At 31.3% G+C, this 18059-nt stretch overlaps 2 protein-coding genes across 4 annotated transcripts in view; one reads left to right on the top strand and one right to left on the bottom strand.

The window, feature by feature from the left end:
- LOC146164366 (FERM and PDZ domain-containing protein 2-like) overlaps positions 1 to 18059 on the top strand; it is a 29252-nt gene that overhangs the window by 6980 nt on the left and 4213 nt on the right. For 2 of the 3 annotated variants that reach the window (XM_083381895.1, XM_083381893.1), the window contains exons 7-11: positions 2089 to 2251; positions 2414 to 2534; positions 2631 to 2763; positions 17028 to 17231; positions 17833 to 17973. In XM_083381895.1, coding sequence (XP_083238021.1) covers positions 2089 to 2251; positions 2414 to 2534; positions 2631 to 2763; positions 17028 to 17231; positions 17833 to 17973 — 762 coding nt within the window. The remainder of the gene's footprint in view (positions 1 to 2088; positions 2252 to 2413; positions 2535 to 2630; positions 2764 to 17027; positions 17232 to 17832; positions 17974 to 18059) is intronic. The other variant, XM_083381894.1, reaches the window with a different exon arrangement.
- Positions 8455 to 16549, bottom strand: LOC146164367 (uncharacterized). The gene is made up of 13 exons (XM_083381896.1): positions 16493 to 16549; positions 14210 to 14248; positions 12851 to 13053; positions 12547 to 12737; positions 12022 to 12377; positions 11569 to 11820; positions 11154 to 11431; positions 10891 to 11048; positions 10667 to 10780; positions 10298 to 10435; positions 9907 to 10053; positions 9619 to 9685; positions 8455 to 9549 (listed from the first exon to the last, which is right to left on the bottom strand). The coding sequence occupies exons 2-13, from the start codon at positions 14221 to 14223 to the stop codon at positions 9440 to 9442; spliced, it is 2028 nt and encodes a 675-aa protein (XP_083238022.1). The 5' UTR covers positions 14224 to 14248; positions 16493 to 16549; the 3' UTR covers positions 8455 to 9439.

The raw sequence follows: 18059 nt of genomic DNA, 5'->3' as shown, positions 1-18059 counted from the left end.
TAAAGCCAAGTAACACATGTTGTTCCGCTTTGTAGTATGCTTTCTACAAAAAGCAGGGGTCAATCAAAAGAAAATAGAACTGAGGTGGTTATGTTGTGCACAAGGCTTGCTCCCTTTATATTTTGCCCAATTTTTCGATTTTTTTTTTCGATGTATATAGAAAAAAGTAATAGTTGATTATATATCAAGAAAATGCGGATTAATGATTTTCGTTTGGTTTGAGCAAGAAATGTTCAAAGATGGTGCCACAAAGCATCGTCAAAAAGTAACATTATAAGACATATAAGGGAGTTAGCCTTTATTCATAGTGAAAACCTGTGAAACAATACTTTCCAGAAGCGCGATATATTTTACAGTTCATTTACTAAGTTTCAAAAAATCTGTATTTACTAAGTTGCAAAAATCCTGTAGGGTTGGGCATTTGACCAGTCAAATAAAATCCAGTCATTTGGGGCATTTGACCAGTCAAATAAAATCCAGTCACCGGTCAAATACTTGTCAAATAGGTCAAATACTATACACACTATCAAAATGCAATTCTAGTTTAAAAATAAACCTTGTTTTACCCTTAAAGATATAAACGTTTTAGCTCAAGTACAATGGTTTGTGAAAGAGAAAACGATTATTTTTTGACCATCAATAAGAATGTTTGCAAAACCATGCCCATCTTGCAAGCAATACTATAAGTAATTTTTACCACTACTACAACCACCAAGCATCACTACAACCACCAAATTGAGCCAAGTTTTTTTAACGAAATTCAACAGAAAGTAAATTTATCAGCAAAAAAAATATGTTTACTCCTATCAAAACTTGAAAATCTGGGGTCAAGTAATTAAGCAGCATTGGGGGTTGATATCACTACTTGATTTTTACGGAACAAAATTTTTGCCCTTACATTTTTCTCTTTTTAGCATCTCAAACTCTCAATGGGCTGAAATGCACAGCTCCATCAATGTGTTTTTGGTTATTTGAAAACTGTTGTCTAATATCAAACAATCAGACACGCAACGTGACCATTTCAAAGGAAGATGTCCCGAAGTTTCAACTTAGGGATTTCCTCTATTTTCCGTCTGACCGTAATAAATAATGATGTCATAAAAAACTGTATAGAATCAGCAATCAGTAATTGACTGAAGTAAATTAAAAAGTTCTGCATTTTTGTTCCAAAATACATTATTATCCAAAATGTTAATCCTTACATCCTTGGGACATGCACTAGATACCACTCTTTAGGTCTAAATCTACTTTCTATTACAAACATTAGTTATTACCCCAGCACATATGTTTGCATCAGGTAAACCCACTATTTTATATTTGATTTTCTTTTAACTTACAATCAAGATTATCAAAAACTTAATTCACAAAACAAGCCTGATAAAATTTACAACATTTGCTTCCAATATGAGTATTTGACTGGTTAAATAAAGTGCGGTCAATTGACAGGCTTGCCAAACCTAAAAAATAGTAATTTATATAGGGTCGTACTTTTTATGTTATGTTCATATTAAAAAGAGGGAAATCAAAACGCAAATATAACTTATAAGTTCAACAGCCATTTAAAAAAGTTTCATACAGGACGTACTGTGAATTTCAAACCGGTCTACCACATACCAAAAATTAGGCTTTCCTGACACCCCTGGATCCGAACTTGATAAGCGATAATAAACTTGTTTATTTAATGGTGTAACCGGAAAAATGTAATTATAACTAACAATTTGAATATGCTTGCTGTTTGTGGTCGCTTATATTCTTTGATTAAACCTTAAAGGTATGCATCGCAATAATTTAACAGGGCTCACACGCCAAAAAAACGATGTTTTTTGGTGGATAGTGTACAATTGAGACTACAGATTTAATGAAAGTTGTTTTTACATCAAAAATATCTGTTATTAGATAACTGGCTTTAATATATATATATATATGCTGACTGCATTAAATTTTTAAATGACCATATTAGTAATATGATTTTTTGCTAAGTATTGTTTAGAGGCAATTGAAGAAGTGTTAAGTTATTTTAAGAGGTGTGTAGTTATATATAAATGCATAATATAGTTTGCACTGTGCAATTAAATGATTTTTTTTTAGCCAAATGAAATGTCTAACTTCAGTTTTTACATCCAATTTGTTGATGGATCAAGAGCATTGGTAACATGTGGACAAGTTACAATACTACAAGTTATCAATTCTGCCATTATGGCATGGTTGCCAGGTGCTGATTGTAAATTATTTAGCCTGGCTTGGTTGGAAGGTGAGAAGGTGTTTCTATACCAGCTTTTTGCCCTTTAATAAATTATTTTTTACTTCTGAACTTGTCAGCCTAGTTTTAGCAGTGACTGAACCATTAATAATTTTACAAATTTGTTTTGTCTGATGTTTATGTTTTTGTTTATGACTAAACGTGTTTTTTTAGAGTGTGAGTACCATTTTCTCTATACCTCGGCCGAACTTAGAAACAAAATTGAGTCATCAAAAGATGTAAATGTTTTCTATCTTCGCATTCTTTACTATCCACCTGATCTATATAATTTGGAGTGAGTAAATTTTGTGTACATAGTTTTCGGTAATTATATTTGCTTAAAAGATGTGTATCATATATTTGTTTCTGTGAAAACTTGAACATGTTTTAGAATGCCTGTTTTGCAAGCAATGCATCAACAACTGTGTTCCGACATTATTGGTGAAAGAATTACCTGCTCTTATAATGAAGCTCTTACAGTTGCTTCCTTGTCTTTGCAATATCAGTTTGGTGATTATAAGCAGGTATGTCAACCATTATAATAGCATTTTAAGAAATTAGTCATGCTGGGTAGATAGGAAAGCCCACCAGTGTTCCTTTGCAGCACATTACTTAAACCAGCGTTTTCTCACACTTTGTACTACAGGGTTGGCCTTGAATTAAAATTTTTACTTGGCAGTGGGGGCCAAATGAGCACTCGCCTGGAGGATATAACACTTGCCGAAAATGCAGGCATGCAGTCAGCAAATTTCTGTCCTATTAAATTGTTTTTCAATACATTAACCAGCATTGCTATTTCAATGTCTATATATAGTATTAAAAGGGCCAATCCGACTGTTTATTTACACACATGGTTTATATACACAAATGGATGGACGAATAAACATCTTAAAAGTGTGAGTTTTATATCGTCCATCATGAGTCGTTAAGTAATTTGCTAAAAAACAAGAATAGTCCCCTATAATTACATGTAGCAAGCAAATCATACAATAAAAGCAGAGAGTTTAATACATCGAACTTCTCATCAATGTGCAAGTTTTTTTGGCAGAGAGTACCTTGACATGTTTCAGGTAGGTTTTTATAAACTTTAATCAGTCTGTCTAAATCAGTGGTTCTCAACCTTTTTTCACAGCGTACCACCTCGAGGTTCTATAATCTTGTTGCGTACCAAAAAATTATCGAAAAACTAAACTTTACTTAAAATGTAAATAGTTTTATTAACAGGGTCGGATTAGCTAATTAGTTAGCCCGGCAATTTTGAAACAAATGCGTCCCACTACTCTCGAAAAAGTTTCCCTTTTTAACTTTGCAAGATACCGGTAGTCAAGTTTTGTGATTCTTTGTTGTTTTGCTATAATGTCATAAAATAAATTGCATAGATATTCCGGAAAGATAATAATTCCTATTATTGATAAAGCATAAAGTATTTAACGTTACAATCATTACGATGAAACATACTGCGTACCGCCCAAAATGACTTTGCGTACCACTACCACAGGTTGAGAACCACTGTTCTAAACCATTAATGAGGTTTTGTTATGTCAGTTTCACGGCGCAAAATCTCTCTTAAGAAGTATTTAATTATTAAGCAAATCAGATTCTGAACAAAATCACTATTTTCTACTTTAGGAGACCACCCATATGGTGAAACATTTGGGAACGTGTCTAGAATTCTTGATTGGTATAACATCTTTGGTCTATAATGCTTTTACATACTGTTTTCTTTCAAAAGACAATAAAATGCATTTTATAATTCAAAGCATTTTATTAATAATATACTTCTTAAAAGTATTCATTATTTTTAATGACTTACCCAATTTGTGTCAGTGTATTTTTACTGGTCTGGTATCAAAAAGGTAAAATCCGCTGACCTAAACAACCCATGGTGGGAGCTATATGCAGCTCATTTAACATACCTAAATTGTTCCGTAGTTTGCCTATGTGAGCTGTGTGGCACCATGATATACAAGCTAAAACAGTAAATTTAAAAAATATACTTGTTACAAGAGTGTTTCAAACACCTTTAGCTCATAGCCTGCTATACATAGTACAATTTGTGATACAAAGAACATTTTTTAACGCCTTATGTGGTGCCCCCATAAATTCAGAAAAGACTCGCAACCCTTGTGACTGTTCAATGCTTACAAGGGGGTGATACCGCACACAACACTGGTTTAAACGCAAGTGTAGTAACTTCTGGCCATCTATTCTCAATTCCTAGCTTTTCAACAAAATGTTGCTATCTTATTTTAATGAGTCAGTAATAAAATTAAAACTACTATTTTTAGTGGCCCACAATTAAATCACCGGGCCACATATTGCTGCATTTCCTTCCTTTTTTATGTAATTGCAAAGTGTTTTATATTTGGTATCTTATGATTTATGGGATACCAAGATTTTCAGTGTGAAGACGCTGTGTGTAATATTTTCATATTTTCTTTGTATACTTAGCTAGGGCTGTGTGGACTCAAACTTTAATGCAAGTTTTGCCAAATTGTTTTTCAAATACAATTTTCTATATACAGTTTTACAATATGATGATTGGGTTGTATGCTACCTATTTAACATTTAAAACAAGATAAACAGAATGTGTACCTTTTTTTCGTTTATTTTAAACTTGATTTTGTGCAGCCATTCAGGTAACGCTTGCCCAACCTAAACCAGGCGCAATTTTTTTCCAAGTCATTCAAGAGCAGCATGTTTTGTTAGACACTTGAATTGTGACTGCCTGTTAGGACATAATTTGTGACGTCATATGTATGATTTCCTAATGCTCACTCAAACCCAACATAATGAAGCAAATTGCTTTTGATGGCATGCGGCAAAGTTTATTTGCAACACGCTGATCAAGTTTATAGCGTATTTTAAAGAGCTTCTTTAAGAGTACTACTGCATTTGATCAATATATGAGAACAGTCTGATATTGACCCTTTGTTGAGTTTCAAAGTTATATTATATACATATTATATACAGTATTATATACATTATTTTAGAGACAAGCCCACTTAAATGCTTGCACAAGGTCTAAATATCTTAAATAAAGTTTTATACTTTAAAGTCCAAACAAGGGCAATATTTATGTATATAATCAACTAATTATTAATAACTACCTTATGGGAAATTTATAATAAAAAACTAAACAAATTTAATTATTTCGATAATATTGTAAAAAAAAGGTAATAAAATACCTACTAAACTAATTTTCATGTATCTTAATATATAAGTAGTATTGTATTATTAACTATGAGTTTACCATCTCTATGTTACAGAATATTCATGTTGTTTAAATTGCATTATATTTGTAATGGTGATGTTTCTTCAAAGTTGAATGTCAGACTGAATGTTTTATAGTTGGCTGCAATGTCTTGAGATTATTTTTTCCTGGCAATCTGTAGGTTTGTCATTGTGTTTTTTAATTCCCTACCTAATAGTTGCTAGGTCTCTTCCATATGACTTGTATCTTTGGTTGATCAAAAGATAATAGTTATACTAAATGGATATAACTTGAAAATCAATGTTTTTAACTGGCTTATTCAAAAGCGCAAGGATTAGTATATATCACCACAATCTTACATTTATACTGCTAAACACTGTCACGCTTGTTTTGCAAAATATTTTGGTGTTTCCTTAGTGTAGCGCTTTGTTCTAAAAGTCCAACTATATATAAAATTGACAATTTGTTTATATTATTTTTCCTCAGTTTATTTGCATCAACAAAATGTGTCTGACTAACGTTTTTAAAGTATCTTTTTGTAAACAATCCAAAGTCCATCACACGATCTCCCGATTGGTTGTTAAATGTATCTAACTTTATGTTAGGTTTTGGGCACAAGGCCATTTCTTACATTTTTTGGCTATTTCAACTATGTAAAAACAACATATTTTACGGTTTGCGCAAATCTTGTTCCTGTATCGATGTAACATGTTGTTAGAGCCTTTTCAATTGCAAAATACCCTGATTAACAGCCATTGCAGTTGGTATAATAAGATAAAAAAAGTCTACACAGTTTATATTAATGCAGAGACCTTTCTGAGTTTGGTTTTGGCCCATGACATGGAAAAGGTTGCCCATCCCTGGTATAGTCTATCTTTTCATTTTCAAGTTGAGGTTATGATATTTTTATTTGTATTTGTTAGATTAATTATCAAAGTGAATAGGATGCTTTGAAATCAACAGAAATAAGTTTAGGTTTTGTTCTATACTAAATTTACAGTGTAAAATATAAATTTATAGGAACTTTGACGATATAGCATTTTGTTAAATATATATATTTTTGTTTCTGATTGTAAGTATTACTCCTAAGCATATATGGCAATAAACAAATGATTTGAAAAAAACCTTTTCTCTGTTTACAATGTGTTTGTAGACATAAAACACACGTTTTTTACTTTCCATTTATATACAACTTTCCTCAATTATAGAAAATAAGGTTGGCAAGCCTATCAATTGACCGGTCAACAACAAAATTGACTGGAAAATTGACCGCACTTTATTTAACCGGTCAAATACCCATATTGGATTCAAATGTTGTAAATTTTTTAAGGGTTGTTTTGTGATTTGAGTTTTTATTAATCTTGATTGTAACTTTTTTTAAAGAATTCAAATATAAAATTGTAGGGTTTACCTGATGCAAACACATGTTCTCTGGTAATAACAAAGTGTTTGTAATAGCAAAGTAGATTTATTTTGTTTAGAACAAATGCACGTATATGATGAATCCCGTTTGTCATAAAAGGAAACGCTAGTTGGGGTATAGTACAATCCAGAATCTTGCCAGCCTTCTGGTGACAAGCATTTTAGGCGTAAATTCTTCGGTTTTTTGGTCATGCCCCAAAAGTTAAATGATGTGTTTGCCAAAGGAATGTATGAACCTTGCCATGTTTAGGCGGTAAACAAGACTATTAAGAAGTAAATTAAGTAGGAAAAAGTTGCGCTGAAGGCGCAAATATAAAGAAATACATATGGGGTATGCTGAATTACGGCCTGGGGGACTGGGGGTGCACATGTCTGCTTGTCTTACTCTAACACTGTTACATAAATAAGCTGTTTAGGGGTGCACTCATGTGCACACATGCAGCTCGAAATAAGATTGAAAAGCGAGAAAAAAATTCTTGAAATTGGGATAAATTTTTTTTTTTAACTGGGAGAAATTTTTAATAAAAAATAACGGTGTGTTGTAATCCAAGTTAATAGAAATTGTTTGCCAAAATTAGAGTCACACAGTAAAGTGCAACATGCAATAGTAGGCATAAATGCAGTTTAAATTAAACCTTAGATGGAACAGCAAAATATTTCCTGCCAATTTTTGTGCATAATGTTCCCACATATTCAGCATTTTAAAAATAATATTGGATTGAATATGTGTAGAACAAGCACACATTTTTTTGGAAAATCGATCATTTAAAAAAAAAATTAAATTGTTTTTGTTTTTACAAAATTTTTTTGGACCAATTTCTTTGGTTTTCTGTCTGATTCTTCAGCCGACATAGTCGCCAAGTCACCGGCTTTCTGCCATACTGCTACAATCTTAGGCTACTTAGAAATTTAGAAGAACCAAATCCCTTGTCTTCAGTGAACCCTGGTGATGATTTAGAAAATTCAGATAGTGACAAAAGTTGTGACGAGGAGTAATAATATTTTTTACTGATGCATTTACTTGTTGTTAAAATTCGTTAATAAACTTGTTGGCTTAATTGGTGGCTGTAGTAGTGGAAAAAATTACTACAGTAACTGCTACAGTATTGCTATAAGATGGGCATGGTTTTGCAAAAATTCTCATTAATAGTCAAAAATGAATTGTTTTTGTTTTACAAACCATTGTCATGAGCCAAAACGTTCATATATTTAATTTGACCGGATTTTATTTGACTGGTCAAATACCCATCCCTAATAGAAAATGTTGTGTTGTCAAAATGTATTTTATTATTCACCTGCATCTCTAAAAATAGTAAGTTTTCACTGACCGTAGAAGCTGTAGGACAATCACAATCAATATCAAAAACGATTCTTAAGTTGCAAATGTGAAAAAAATATGAAATGTCCCATGTCTAGTATGATTGATGAGATTTTAAAAAACATCATATTGAGATTATTTGAACCATAAAACAATTAAAACAATTTTCTTAAAAAACTTAAAAATATTATAAGATTTTAAGGATATGCAAAAATTTATTGAATTTTTAAAATGTGATTTTTTAATTTATATAGATCAGTGCTTCAAACTTTTTTCTGCGGTACACTTTTAACCAGGGCTGGGGAGCTGGAGCCCGGAGCCGGAGCTAAGCATTTTCTCTGGAGTCAGAGCCGGAGCCGGAGCTATTTTTATTATTTTTGTGGAGCTGAAGCCGGGGCCCTTTTTATTATTTTTGTGGAGCTGGAGCCTGAGCCGGAGCCCTTTTTATTATTTTTGTAGAGCTGGAGCCATTTTTCAATTTGTGGTGCTAAAGCTAAGAAATTATATTTTGTTTCATCTCCAACGTTAGTAGCCAAAAGCAATTTTTAAAATTGCTATTTATTTATTTTTTTTTTCTTGCCATTGAATAAGTGACTGGTGGCACCAGAGCTGGAGCCTGAGCCAAAGTATATGAGTTTTACTACTCTGGAGCTGGCGCCGGAGCCAAAGGATTGAGTTTTACGACTCCGGAGCTGGAGCCCAAGCCATTTAATAATCGCCTGATGGCTCCGGAGCTAATGCTATTTTACGGTGGCTCCCCAGCCCTGCTTTTAACAACTTATTACTAACTTTTTTCCTCACAAACAGCAATGCACAAATTAAAAACCTAGTTTTTTGGTTAACTGAATGTATTTTTTTTTATTTTACCTAGAAAATAAGGATCTACTTTTTATAGGTCGGTTTGCCAGACATTTATCATATCATTTAAAAAGAACAATGTAGGTTCGGATAATTTAAAAATCATGGTTTGTTGCAATTTTGCCATGCACTAATCTGACTTCATCTGTAAACCTTTGTAAGTTGTACACCCTAGTTTTGAACCGGTATACACTTTGGTATAAATTATACCAGAAGTTTGAGCTTGCTAGACAGAATTAGAAAAATGCCCCTTTATCTGTTCTTAACACCTGTAATAACATGTAGAACTATTACTTGGTCACTATTGATGGGTTAGAATAAGGTTCATCTAGTAATATTTTGATAGCAAGCATAGTAGTTAATGTCATTAGAGTAGTTTATTGCAGCTTTACATTGTAGCATAGTTGAGCAACCCTTTGTTGGTGACAAACTTTGGTGGAGGTGTTTCAGGTTTCCAGGAAACCTTTTTCAATATGTCTTGTTCAAAAACTTGTTCACCTGCATGTCAATATATATATATTCTAAATGTACAATCACTAAAATTGTATTCAATTAAAACTTTCTCACCTAACACAGCATTTGTTTTATCTTCCGAAGTCATTATGTCTGGTAGAAGTATTTGGTGGTGTTTTACCTTTAAAAGATGAAAAAGCCTGATTAGTTGAACTTTTATCAAAATGGATGTATTTTTTATTTTTTATCCACATCAAAATTATTAGTTAATAGCATCTTGCCAAAAATAAAAAGTTCAATTTTATTATCAATGAAATTTGGATGTTTTAAGAACAATTATAGCAATTTATTTACAGTAAGAATAGTTTTTTATACATTTAAAATAATAGGACGGATTTATACCTCCCACATAAAAGCAGTATGGAGCTGAACTTGACCTTCATCTAATACCAATTGAATCTCTGCTGGTCGATCTTGTTTAGCAAGAGTAACACGTATATGCTTCCTTATAATGCACTCTGGATGCCACAAGTTTTCCCATGGAACTTCCTGTTGGTGGTTTAGACATGATGATATGATGATAAATAAGTTTATTTGAACTTTCAACAAAAAATTATCTCTTATCACTCCACAAATTTCAAATTTGTCTATCATACTGAAAAAAGATTAAAACTCAGCAATATGTGTGTATCCTAATTCTAAAATTTCTGCATAAAAATTGAAATTTTTCTGTGACCAGTTAATTTTTTACACATGTTTGTTTTTACAAAGGTAAATATAACAAGAAAGTTACTATTTTATTCCCGTCAATGCTACAAAGTTGTCTGTCTGTGGCTTCAATGTAAATTACAAGGTTTCTTCCTTCTGGCATTATTACATTAAAACAGCTATCGCTGTACCGTAACCAATGAGGCATACCCTCAATTGCTTTCTGAAACAAGAAATAGTTAATTACTAGTATTTTAAATTTTAGGTATCTTGGTTTAAATCATGATTAAAATTACGTGTGTCCTCTCCCCCTTAAACCCTAAATTTTAAACTTGTCCCATTCTTTGTATTTTAGTGTTGTCCAGTAAAATGTTTCTTTCAAATTACCCTTATCCCAAATTTATGTGCAAGCAAACAATAAGGAACTTGTTAAAAATCTAAAATAGGGTTATACCTGAATTACATGGGGTAAATCCTCACACACCAGCAATGAAATGAACTGACTTTTTCTTGTGTCCATACTTTTAAACAGGTAAACTGATATTCTTTTGTTCAGTGCTTCAACAGTCTTAAATATAAAATAAAGTCAGACTTTAAGAACAAAAAGTTTCTATTTAATTTGTCAATTTTAAACAAATTTTAGATCTTATTTGTACTGTTTAATTATAAGAGAAGTACCTCCCCATTGTTTGAATGAAAAGCACACACATCACCAAACTTATCAACCTTGAAAGTCACACTGTCAGCAGATCTAAACACTTCTGTTTCATAATCTACCCATGTTTCATTTGTTGTTAAATTTCTTTGTTTTATGACAATGTTTTCAGTCTGAATGTCTATAACGGTAGAAGTAATAATTATAATAAAACTTTAAAACGGTGACTTAAGTAGGTACACCATTTTCATTTTAGCTTAACATTGTTATATTAAAATTATTTTACCACTGTTTTCTCTTTTCGTAGTTTTTCCTTGATCATTTGTTATAATTGTTTGCCCGTCTACTGCAATGCAAGTAGGAAGTTTCACGGTTATTGGCTTTTCAATAATTAAATCTGCAGGATCGATTCTTATTGCTGGTGATATTGCCATTACTACTTCCCCGGGTTGTTTTGTATAATATTGGTAGATTCTATCCATCTTGTGTGGTACTTGTCCAGCATTAAGGATTGAAACTCGAAACAGTGATTTAGACTGAAGAGCATTTTTTGGGACTTCCACACTACAACATTTTTGTGTAACAGTATAATATTATTTATATAAGTAACAAACATTAAGCTTATAAAAGTTCTATAAGACTAAAGCTACTTGAGCTAAATAGAATTGTGCTTTTAATTTTAAGAAGTTTTATTTTTTTACCTGCATCCAAAACACTTGATGCTTCCACCTTCCTGGCCTATAACTTTTGAAAATGACTCAGTTCCTTTTGCCTTGTTCACAGCTGATCTATAATTTAGAGAAGCTGGTTTTGTGCTTTTCAAGGTCGAATCAGATGTTTCATTTAAATCTTTGTTTAATAATCCATGTGAATTTTGCATTTCCATGGGTTGTGAATTTCCTTCCAATTTTGCTTGTACTGAATTTGTTTCATGTGTTTGGAGTGGATTTTCTCTAAAAACAAAAAATGCTGTATTTTTCTATTTGATCTGACCCTAAAATAACATAAAAAATACTAGTTGGTAAAATACAACCTTACAAACAAAGTGATACCAATTAATTATTTATAATGCTTTTACATTTTTAGTTTTATGTTATATGCAATGTGTTTCAACTTGTTAAAGCAATTTTTGTCAGAAATCTGAGCAAACTCACAAAGTGTTATCCGGCACTTCAATTCTTACACTATTTTGTCCTCCATCTGTGTCATAGTTAAATATATGATATTTAGGATGTTCCGGCACTCTTGCTTTTTTGACAGGTTTCGGTGGTGTAATTGAATGTTGGGTTTGCTGTGGCTGATCAGCCCACAATTGGTTTGCATATTGTTTCCTTAAATTTAACTGATTTTTGTTTCTTTGTGGTTCCACTGTTGTGCTTACCAGTGTACCATCAGGATGTCGCTTGATAAATGTGCTGTATTGTTCCTGACTAAATGGTTCTTCTAAAGAGCTTCTTTCTGGAATTGCAATTGGTGGAACAAATATATTTCTTCGAGGACTGATGTTTGTCTGTTTGAAACATATGTATAAATTAATTGGTATTGCGCAAGTTAAAGAAAATCGCACAATAGACATATTTTTATAATATTAACTGCTTATATATAGCAAAGTGATTGCACCACACTTTCTATAAATTTTCTGTCTCGATGTTTCTTAAATAATCTGTAAAATAAATTACTTGAATAGGTGCATTATATCTTCTTGGACTTGTTTGAAATCCTTTGGTTTGAAGTCCTGGTTGATTGCGAAACGATAACAATGAAGAATTTGTGGCCTCTTTGCCAAATACCTCTGCTTGATGAGGAATTAATTGACTGCGCGGTGATAGACCATACAAACTACTGTCATCCCGAAGAAGATTTTGTAAACCTTCACATCAAAATGTGTTTAAAAAAATAGTTTAATTACAAATATAATAATAAATATTGAGTCAAAGTACAGGCATGGTAGAGTTTTTAATTGTAATGAAAACTGGTTTATACCGGGTTTTTGATTTAAAGCAACCCTAACCCTTGGATCTCCATCAACCACCATCTCTTCCAATTTGCTGAATAACTGCAAAACCTCTTTTATATCTTTGTTTTCAATTTCTTGTTGTTTCTTTGGTATAGTTTCATGATGCTTTTTTTTGTCTTGTTTTTTTGTTTTGTCTTTTTTTCCCATCTTTAGAATATCAGTTACCTGCCTGAAGTATAATAAACAATGTTTTTGATTATGGCTTGCACAACATATACCAAAGCAGTGTAAAGACATGCACTAATTTTAGGCAATTTTTTATCATAATTGTTTAGGGATGTAGACAGCAATGTTTTTTTTTAATTGCTTCTAACATTATCTCCCACAATAAATCACAACAAATTTTGGACATAAATTGTAAAATATACACTTTAAAGTTACAGAACACAATTATTTCATTATAGAACTTATTACACTGGTTTTAATAAATTATAAAATCAATAAAATCAACATATTTTTTCATCATCCTAAACATCAAAAAGTTATGTCCAACCGTGATGTCACCAAGTTGTGATTAATCAAAAAAAGACACACTAGAGAGCAAGTTTGGATTAAATTTTTGCAGAAATTTTGGGGATGCCATGGCCCCCGCCACCCCTGGGGTAGTCCTTGCACACTATAGTTATTTTTTTTAAAACGTAAATAAATATTGGTTTTCCATGCTAAAAATTGTTTTAAGAAAATAAAATTAACTACTTTTATGTATAAGTGGAATTAGGACACACAAAACTTTGGGCATATTTCAACTTTTATATATGTAAACCAATTATTTAGCTTTTTATAATATAAAAAAGTTTATTATGTCAAACATTTTGTGGCAGAATTTCAGATGGTTTGATATTCTATGACAGTTTAAGCAACAGTAAACATGAAAATGTTCATATTTCTAACTCATGACTTGTAACTGAAAATGTTTGTCTAATATATACCTCATAGATTTGTTTATTTAAGATCATAATTTTTTGTTTTGTTTTATGATCATAAATATATTTTGGCTTGACAGGATCATGTTCTTTAAAAAAACATTTGCTTGATGCTTGTCATAAGAAATGTGGGTCTTCTTCGTATCAATTTTGTTATATGTGTCTATATGTGTCTAGAATCATTTTTATTTTGTACACAAGAAAAACAAATAATGATAAGTTGATTTGGATCATTTTATTGCATATTTAGGTGATGGTTACATGACAGTACATTTTGTATAGAATAAATGCTTTTAGATATGTGATTATTCTACCAATCAAATTATTTGCCAAACAATCATGTTTGAATTATTTGAAAAGTTGGCTTATTTTTAAATTTCTATAGCCATACTACTGCCTTACCTGAAAGCACTCATAGCAGTTCTTAAAGTTTGTGGTTACCTTAAAGTTGTGTACATGAATTAATTATAATTATTTTTTGAACTATGCAAGTACAGTCTTTTGTGACACACTCCCAAAAACATATTATAAAGTTATATTTTTCATCAATAAGTAACTAAGATAATAAGACAAACTGTATAGGTCTTTTATTAATAACTAGTTTTTCTACAAGCTATTATATGCTGAATTAAGTTATTTAAAGAAAAACATAAACTACACAGGGTTTAAAAGATCTAAAACAGTTTTGTTATTTTATTTTATTAGAACAGATGATGCTCTCTTTAGTTTGTAAATTAGTTAATTTAATTCCGTTTTAGGTTAATTTTAGATTGAAGTGTTGCTACAAGCTTTTTATATAAAATGACCAGGCTTTCTGTAAGGCATCCTGCTCTGCTTAGACACTAAACATGAAAATATAAACAGCTTAAATAAAACATGCTTTAGTTGTTTAGTTGTGCATCATCTTTTAGGAAAGATAGTTTATTACTAAATTTACTGTAGATGGCAACCACTAAAAATGTGACATTTGATATTTTTTCCTAACACTTTTGAGTTTTTCCGTGTGACTAAAGTGGAAGTTTGTAGTTGCCTAAAGTAAAGAAAAATGTTTTGCCAACACTTTTTGGAAGACTGTTACCATCAAACATCAACCTGTTTTGTGTAAATATAGTTAAGGTTGTCACTCACACCAACATTACGCATATATGTTATCAAGCTTGATGATGTGTAGCATTACTATATATTAATAACACGATTGTGTAAACTTTAGATTACTGACCATTTTTTGTTTTTTTTACGTAACACCACTAGTCAATTAGTCCAGTATTGTATTTGTAAGTTTCAACATCGACTTATTATATTTTGAGTGCATTTACTACTTTTTTGTTGCACAAATTCAACCAGAATAATTAAAATTAATATTATCACTCTGAGATCATTATTGACCCGACTGTAACTTTATGGTTTTCTGTGTAGAAAAAACCTTAAGTCTGTCTAAACCAGGGGTGTGTAACAGTTTATACTAACCGTTAGTAACAACTGATAATATCAGATTGGAATCAATACCGAATACTAATTGGTAGTATGGGTACATGTACGACACCAAATTAATTGTGGTTTCGACCTAATACCAAATTAAGTTGTATATTATAGCCATGTTTTGCGATCCATCATAGAGTTTTCTAACTTAATAGGATGGTTTTTAACAAACATGACCTTAAAAATAAAAGATAAATGGGCTTCCTATCCCTTTGAGTAATTAAATGACTTCGTGACTTCAAATTGCAATACTTTTTGCTCAGAGAATCAGGTATCGATATCTAAATAAAATATCCAATCTCGGACATACCTACCGATGGGCAAAACACATTTTGTGTTTTTACCGATGGGCAAAACGCATTTTTTTTTTGTCCCAACAGAGAAGAAAAAAGAGCTCCCCAAAAACAAATGTTTACCAATTTTACAGCCTTAACATCAGTAGCACAATACTAAGGCATGAACAAAGTGAGCAAAAAAATAACATACATCTTCTCTTTTACTCAGGCTTGTGCCTCTATTCTATGCATTTTTATTTGTTTTTATTCTTTTTTTGTCCCACTGAAGCAAAGTTGTGCAAAACCCTGCCAACATTACAATTTGTCATTTAACAGTGCAACCTGATTAAACATCTTGCATCAGATTAGACCAATCAACAAAAATATCATACAGGATTAGTGCTTTTATTTCCGGTAGATATGCAGATAAAAATCTTGACAAATAAATTTATTTTATTTTAAAGTTAAGTAAAAGTAACTTGTCAGAGTATTCATGTTGGAAGCCTAAAATGAAGCTATCTGCGGGCTACTATTTTTTCACTTTTTAAGGGCCTTATATTTTTCACTCTGAGGTTTGCATGTTGCACAGCCCTGGTCCAAAAGATATAAAAGTCTATAGGTACAAAACAACCAATGTCATCATGTAGCAATAAACCAAGTTCATGTCTCTTTTCTCAAGTAATGATACTTTGTTTTGCATTTAACTTCTGAATGAACAATACTGTATACCTTTACCGCTTCAATACTCTTCAATCCAATTTTAATATTTGTATTAATTTATTAGGTGTATTTAACTTATTGACCGTGCTGTAAAATAGGACTATATTCGATTAACTGTAACTATATGAACCTCTTGGTAAAATTGTATCTATTACATAACCGTCTTAGTATACGACACCATCAATATTAGTTTTTTACTTGAACTACTTACCTTAAAGTCTAGGTTTAGAAATAATTCAAAATACGAATCTTTACCATGCCACTTGACAGAACAGTTGATCTAAATAGCAACTAAACATTTAAACTCAAATGGAACCGGTTGCTATGCTAAACAAAGGAATTGTTTTCCTTTCGAGTATTTCTTCATAGTGCACACATTAAAGTCATTGTACTAACATAAAATGTTGACTTTCCATGAAACACTTTATTGAATATGAAAAGGAATGGTGGTACCATTGTTTGAATGTTTTGATTAACAGCAGTTTCTGTATGGCAATTGGCTTCTCCCTGTCCCTAATGTTTATTTTACAATTCCTTTGTTATATTTTGACACAATGAGGTATTTCTTTGGGGTAGAGCTATTTTTATGTTATCTTGAGTGTTACAGGGTTTTTAATACTGTAATTTGCTATTTTGTTTGATGATACAATAATACAAAAACAATACCTAAAAAGAATTTTAACTTATAGACTGATAAACTTACATATTTCACCACTTTTAATTTATGTCAAACAACTTTTTGTTAGCAGGCTAACCCTGACTACCTCAAAACAGAGAAATATGTTTCAACTCATGTCATCACACAACTTGGTATCATCTATGTTTACCAACAAGTTAACGCTTTACATCGTCAGTTAGCTGGAATTAAGCAAAAAGAAGCATTACTTTTATTTCTCAGAAGATGCCAAAATATGGAAGAATATGGCATGAACTTTCACAAGACGTTTCGGGTGACTCATCTTTGTTATAGTGGCATAATACTTAGTGTAACATACTAAACTATTTATTTACCTTACAATTTTTTTCTTATTTAAACATTTACTAATACTATTGCTTCCCATTTGTATATTTTAGCTTGGACGGGTAAAACTGTACTAAATAATTTAGTGTCATGTGAATCAAGATTGCACATTGAGCTTTTGAAAAAATTATCCAAAATTAAACCACATTTAATTTTTTTTAATGAATTGGTGCAGTTGCCAGAAAGTGTTGTATATGATTAAATGAAACTATGTCAACATTTTTTTTTTTTTACATTAGTGTAATGTGTTTGGGCCAATGAGGTGGTAATGGGACACAACTCTTTTACACAAAAAAATATTAAGTTCAATTGTTAGGACATGTTTATAAACTTTTATTAAACTCAACCTACATAATATATAGCCCTTCAAATATGGCAACAATCTGTTATTATATTAACATTTTTGTTTTCATATTTACAAAAGAAAGTTAATAAACACTGTGTTAAAATAATATTTTACTCTTGAAATGATAGAAGAGAAATTGTTAGCACCCAGCATTTGGTCATATACCCATATAATTTTACCACAGTCTAAGTCATGTAAAGAAGAGGCAGCAACTTGGCTTGGAGTTGGACCTTTGGGAATCTCTGTTTTTGATTTTAAAAGTAATAACATTCGGGTAAAAAGACATACTCTTCGTTGGCAGGATCTTAAGAAAATGAACTGCAAGGTATATTGACAGTTTTACATGATCTTTTTACCACATTTTATACTGTTGTTAATCTATTTAGATTTAAATAATTTATTTAAGCATAA

This window comes from Ascidiella aspersa, chromosome 2 (assembly GCF_963924565.1).
Source record: "Ascidiella aspersa chromosome 2, kaAscAspe10.2, whole genome shotgun sequence".
Lineage (NCBI taxonomy): Eukaryota > Metazoa > Chordata > Ascidiacea > Phlebobranchia > Ascidiidae > Ascidiella > Ascidiella aspersa.
Note: the sequence above shows the minus strand (reverse complement) of the source record. Positions and strands in the feature narration are given on the sequence as shown.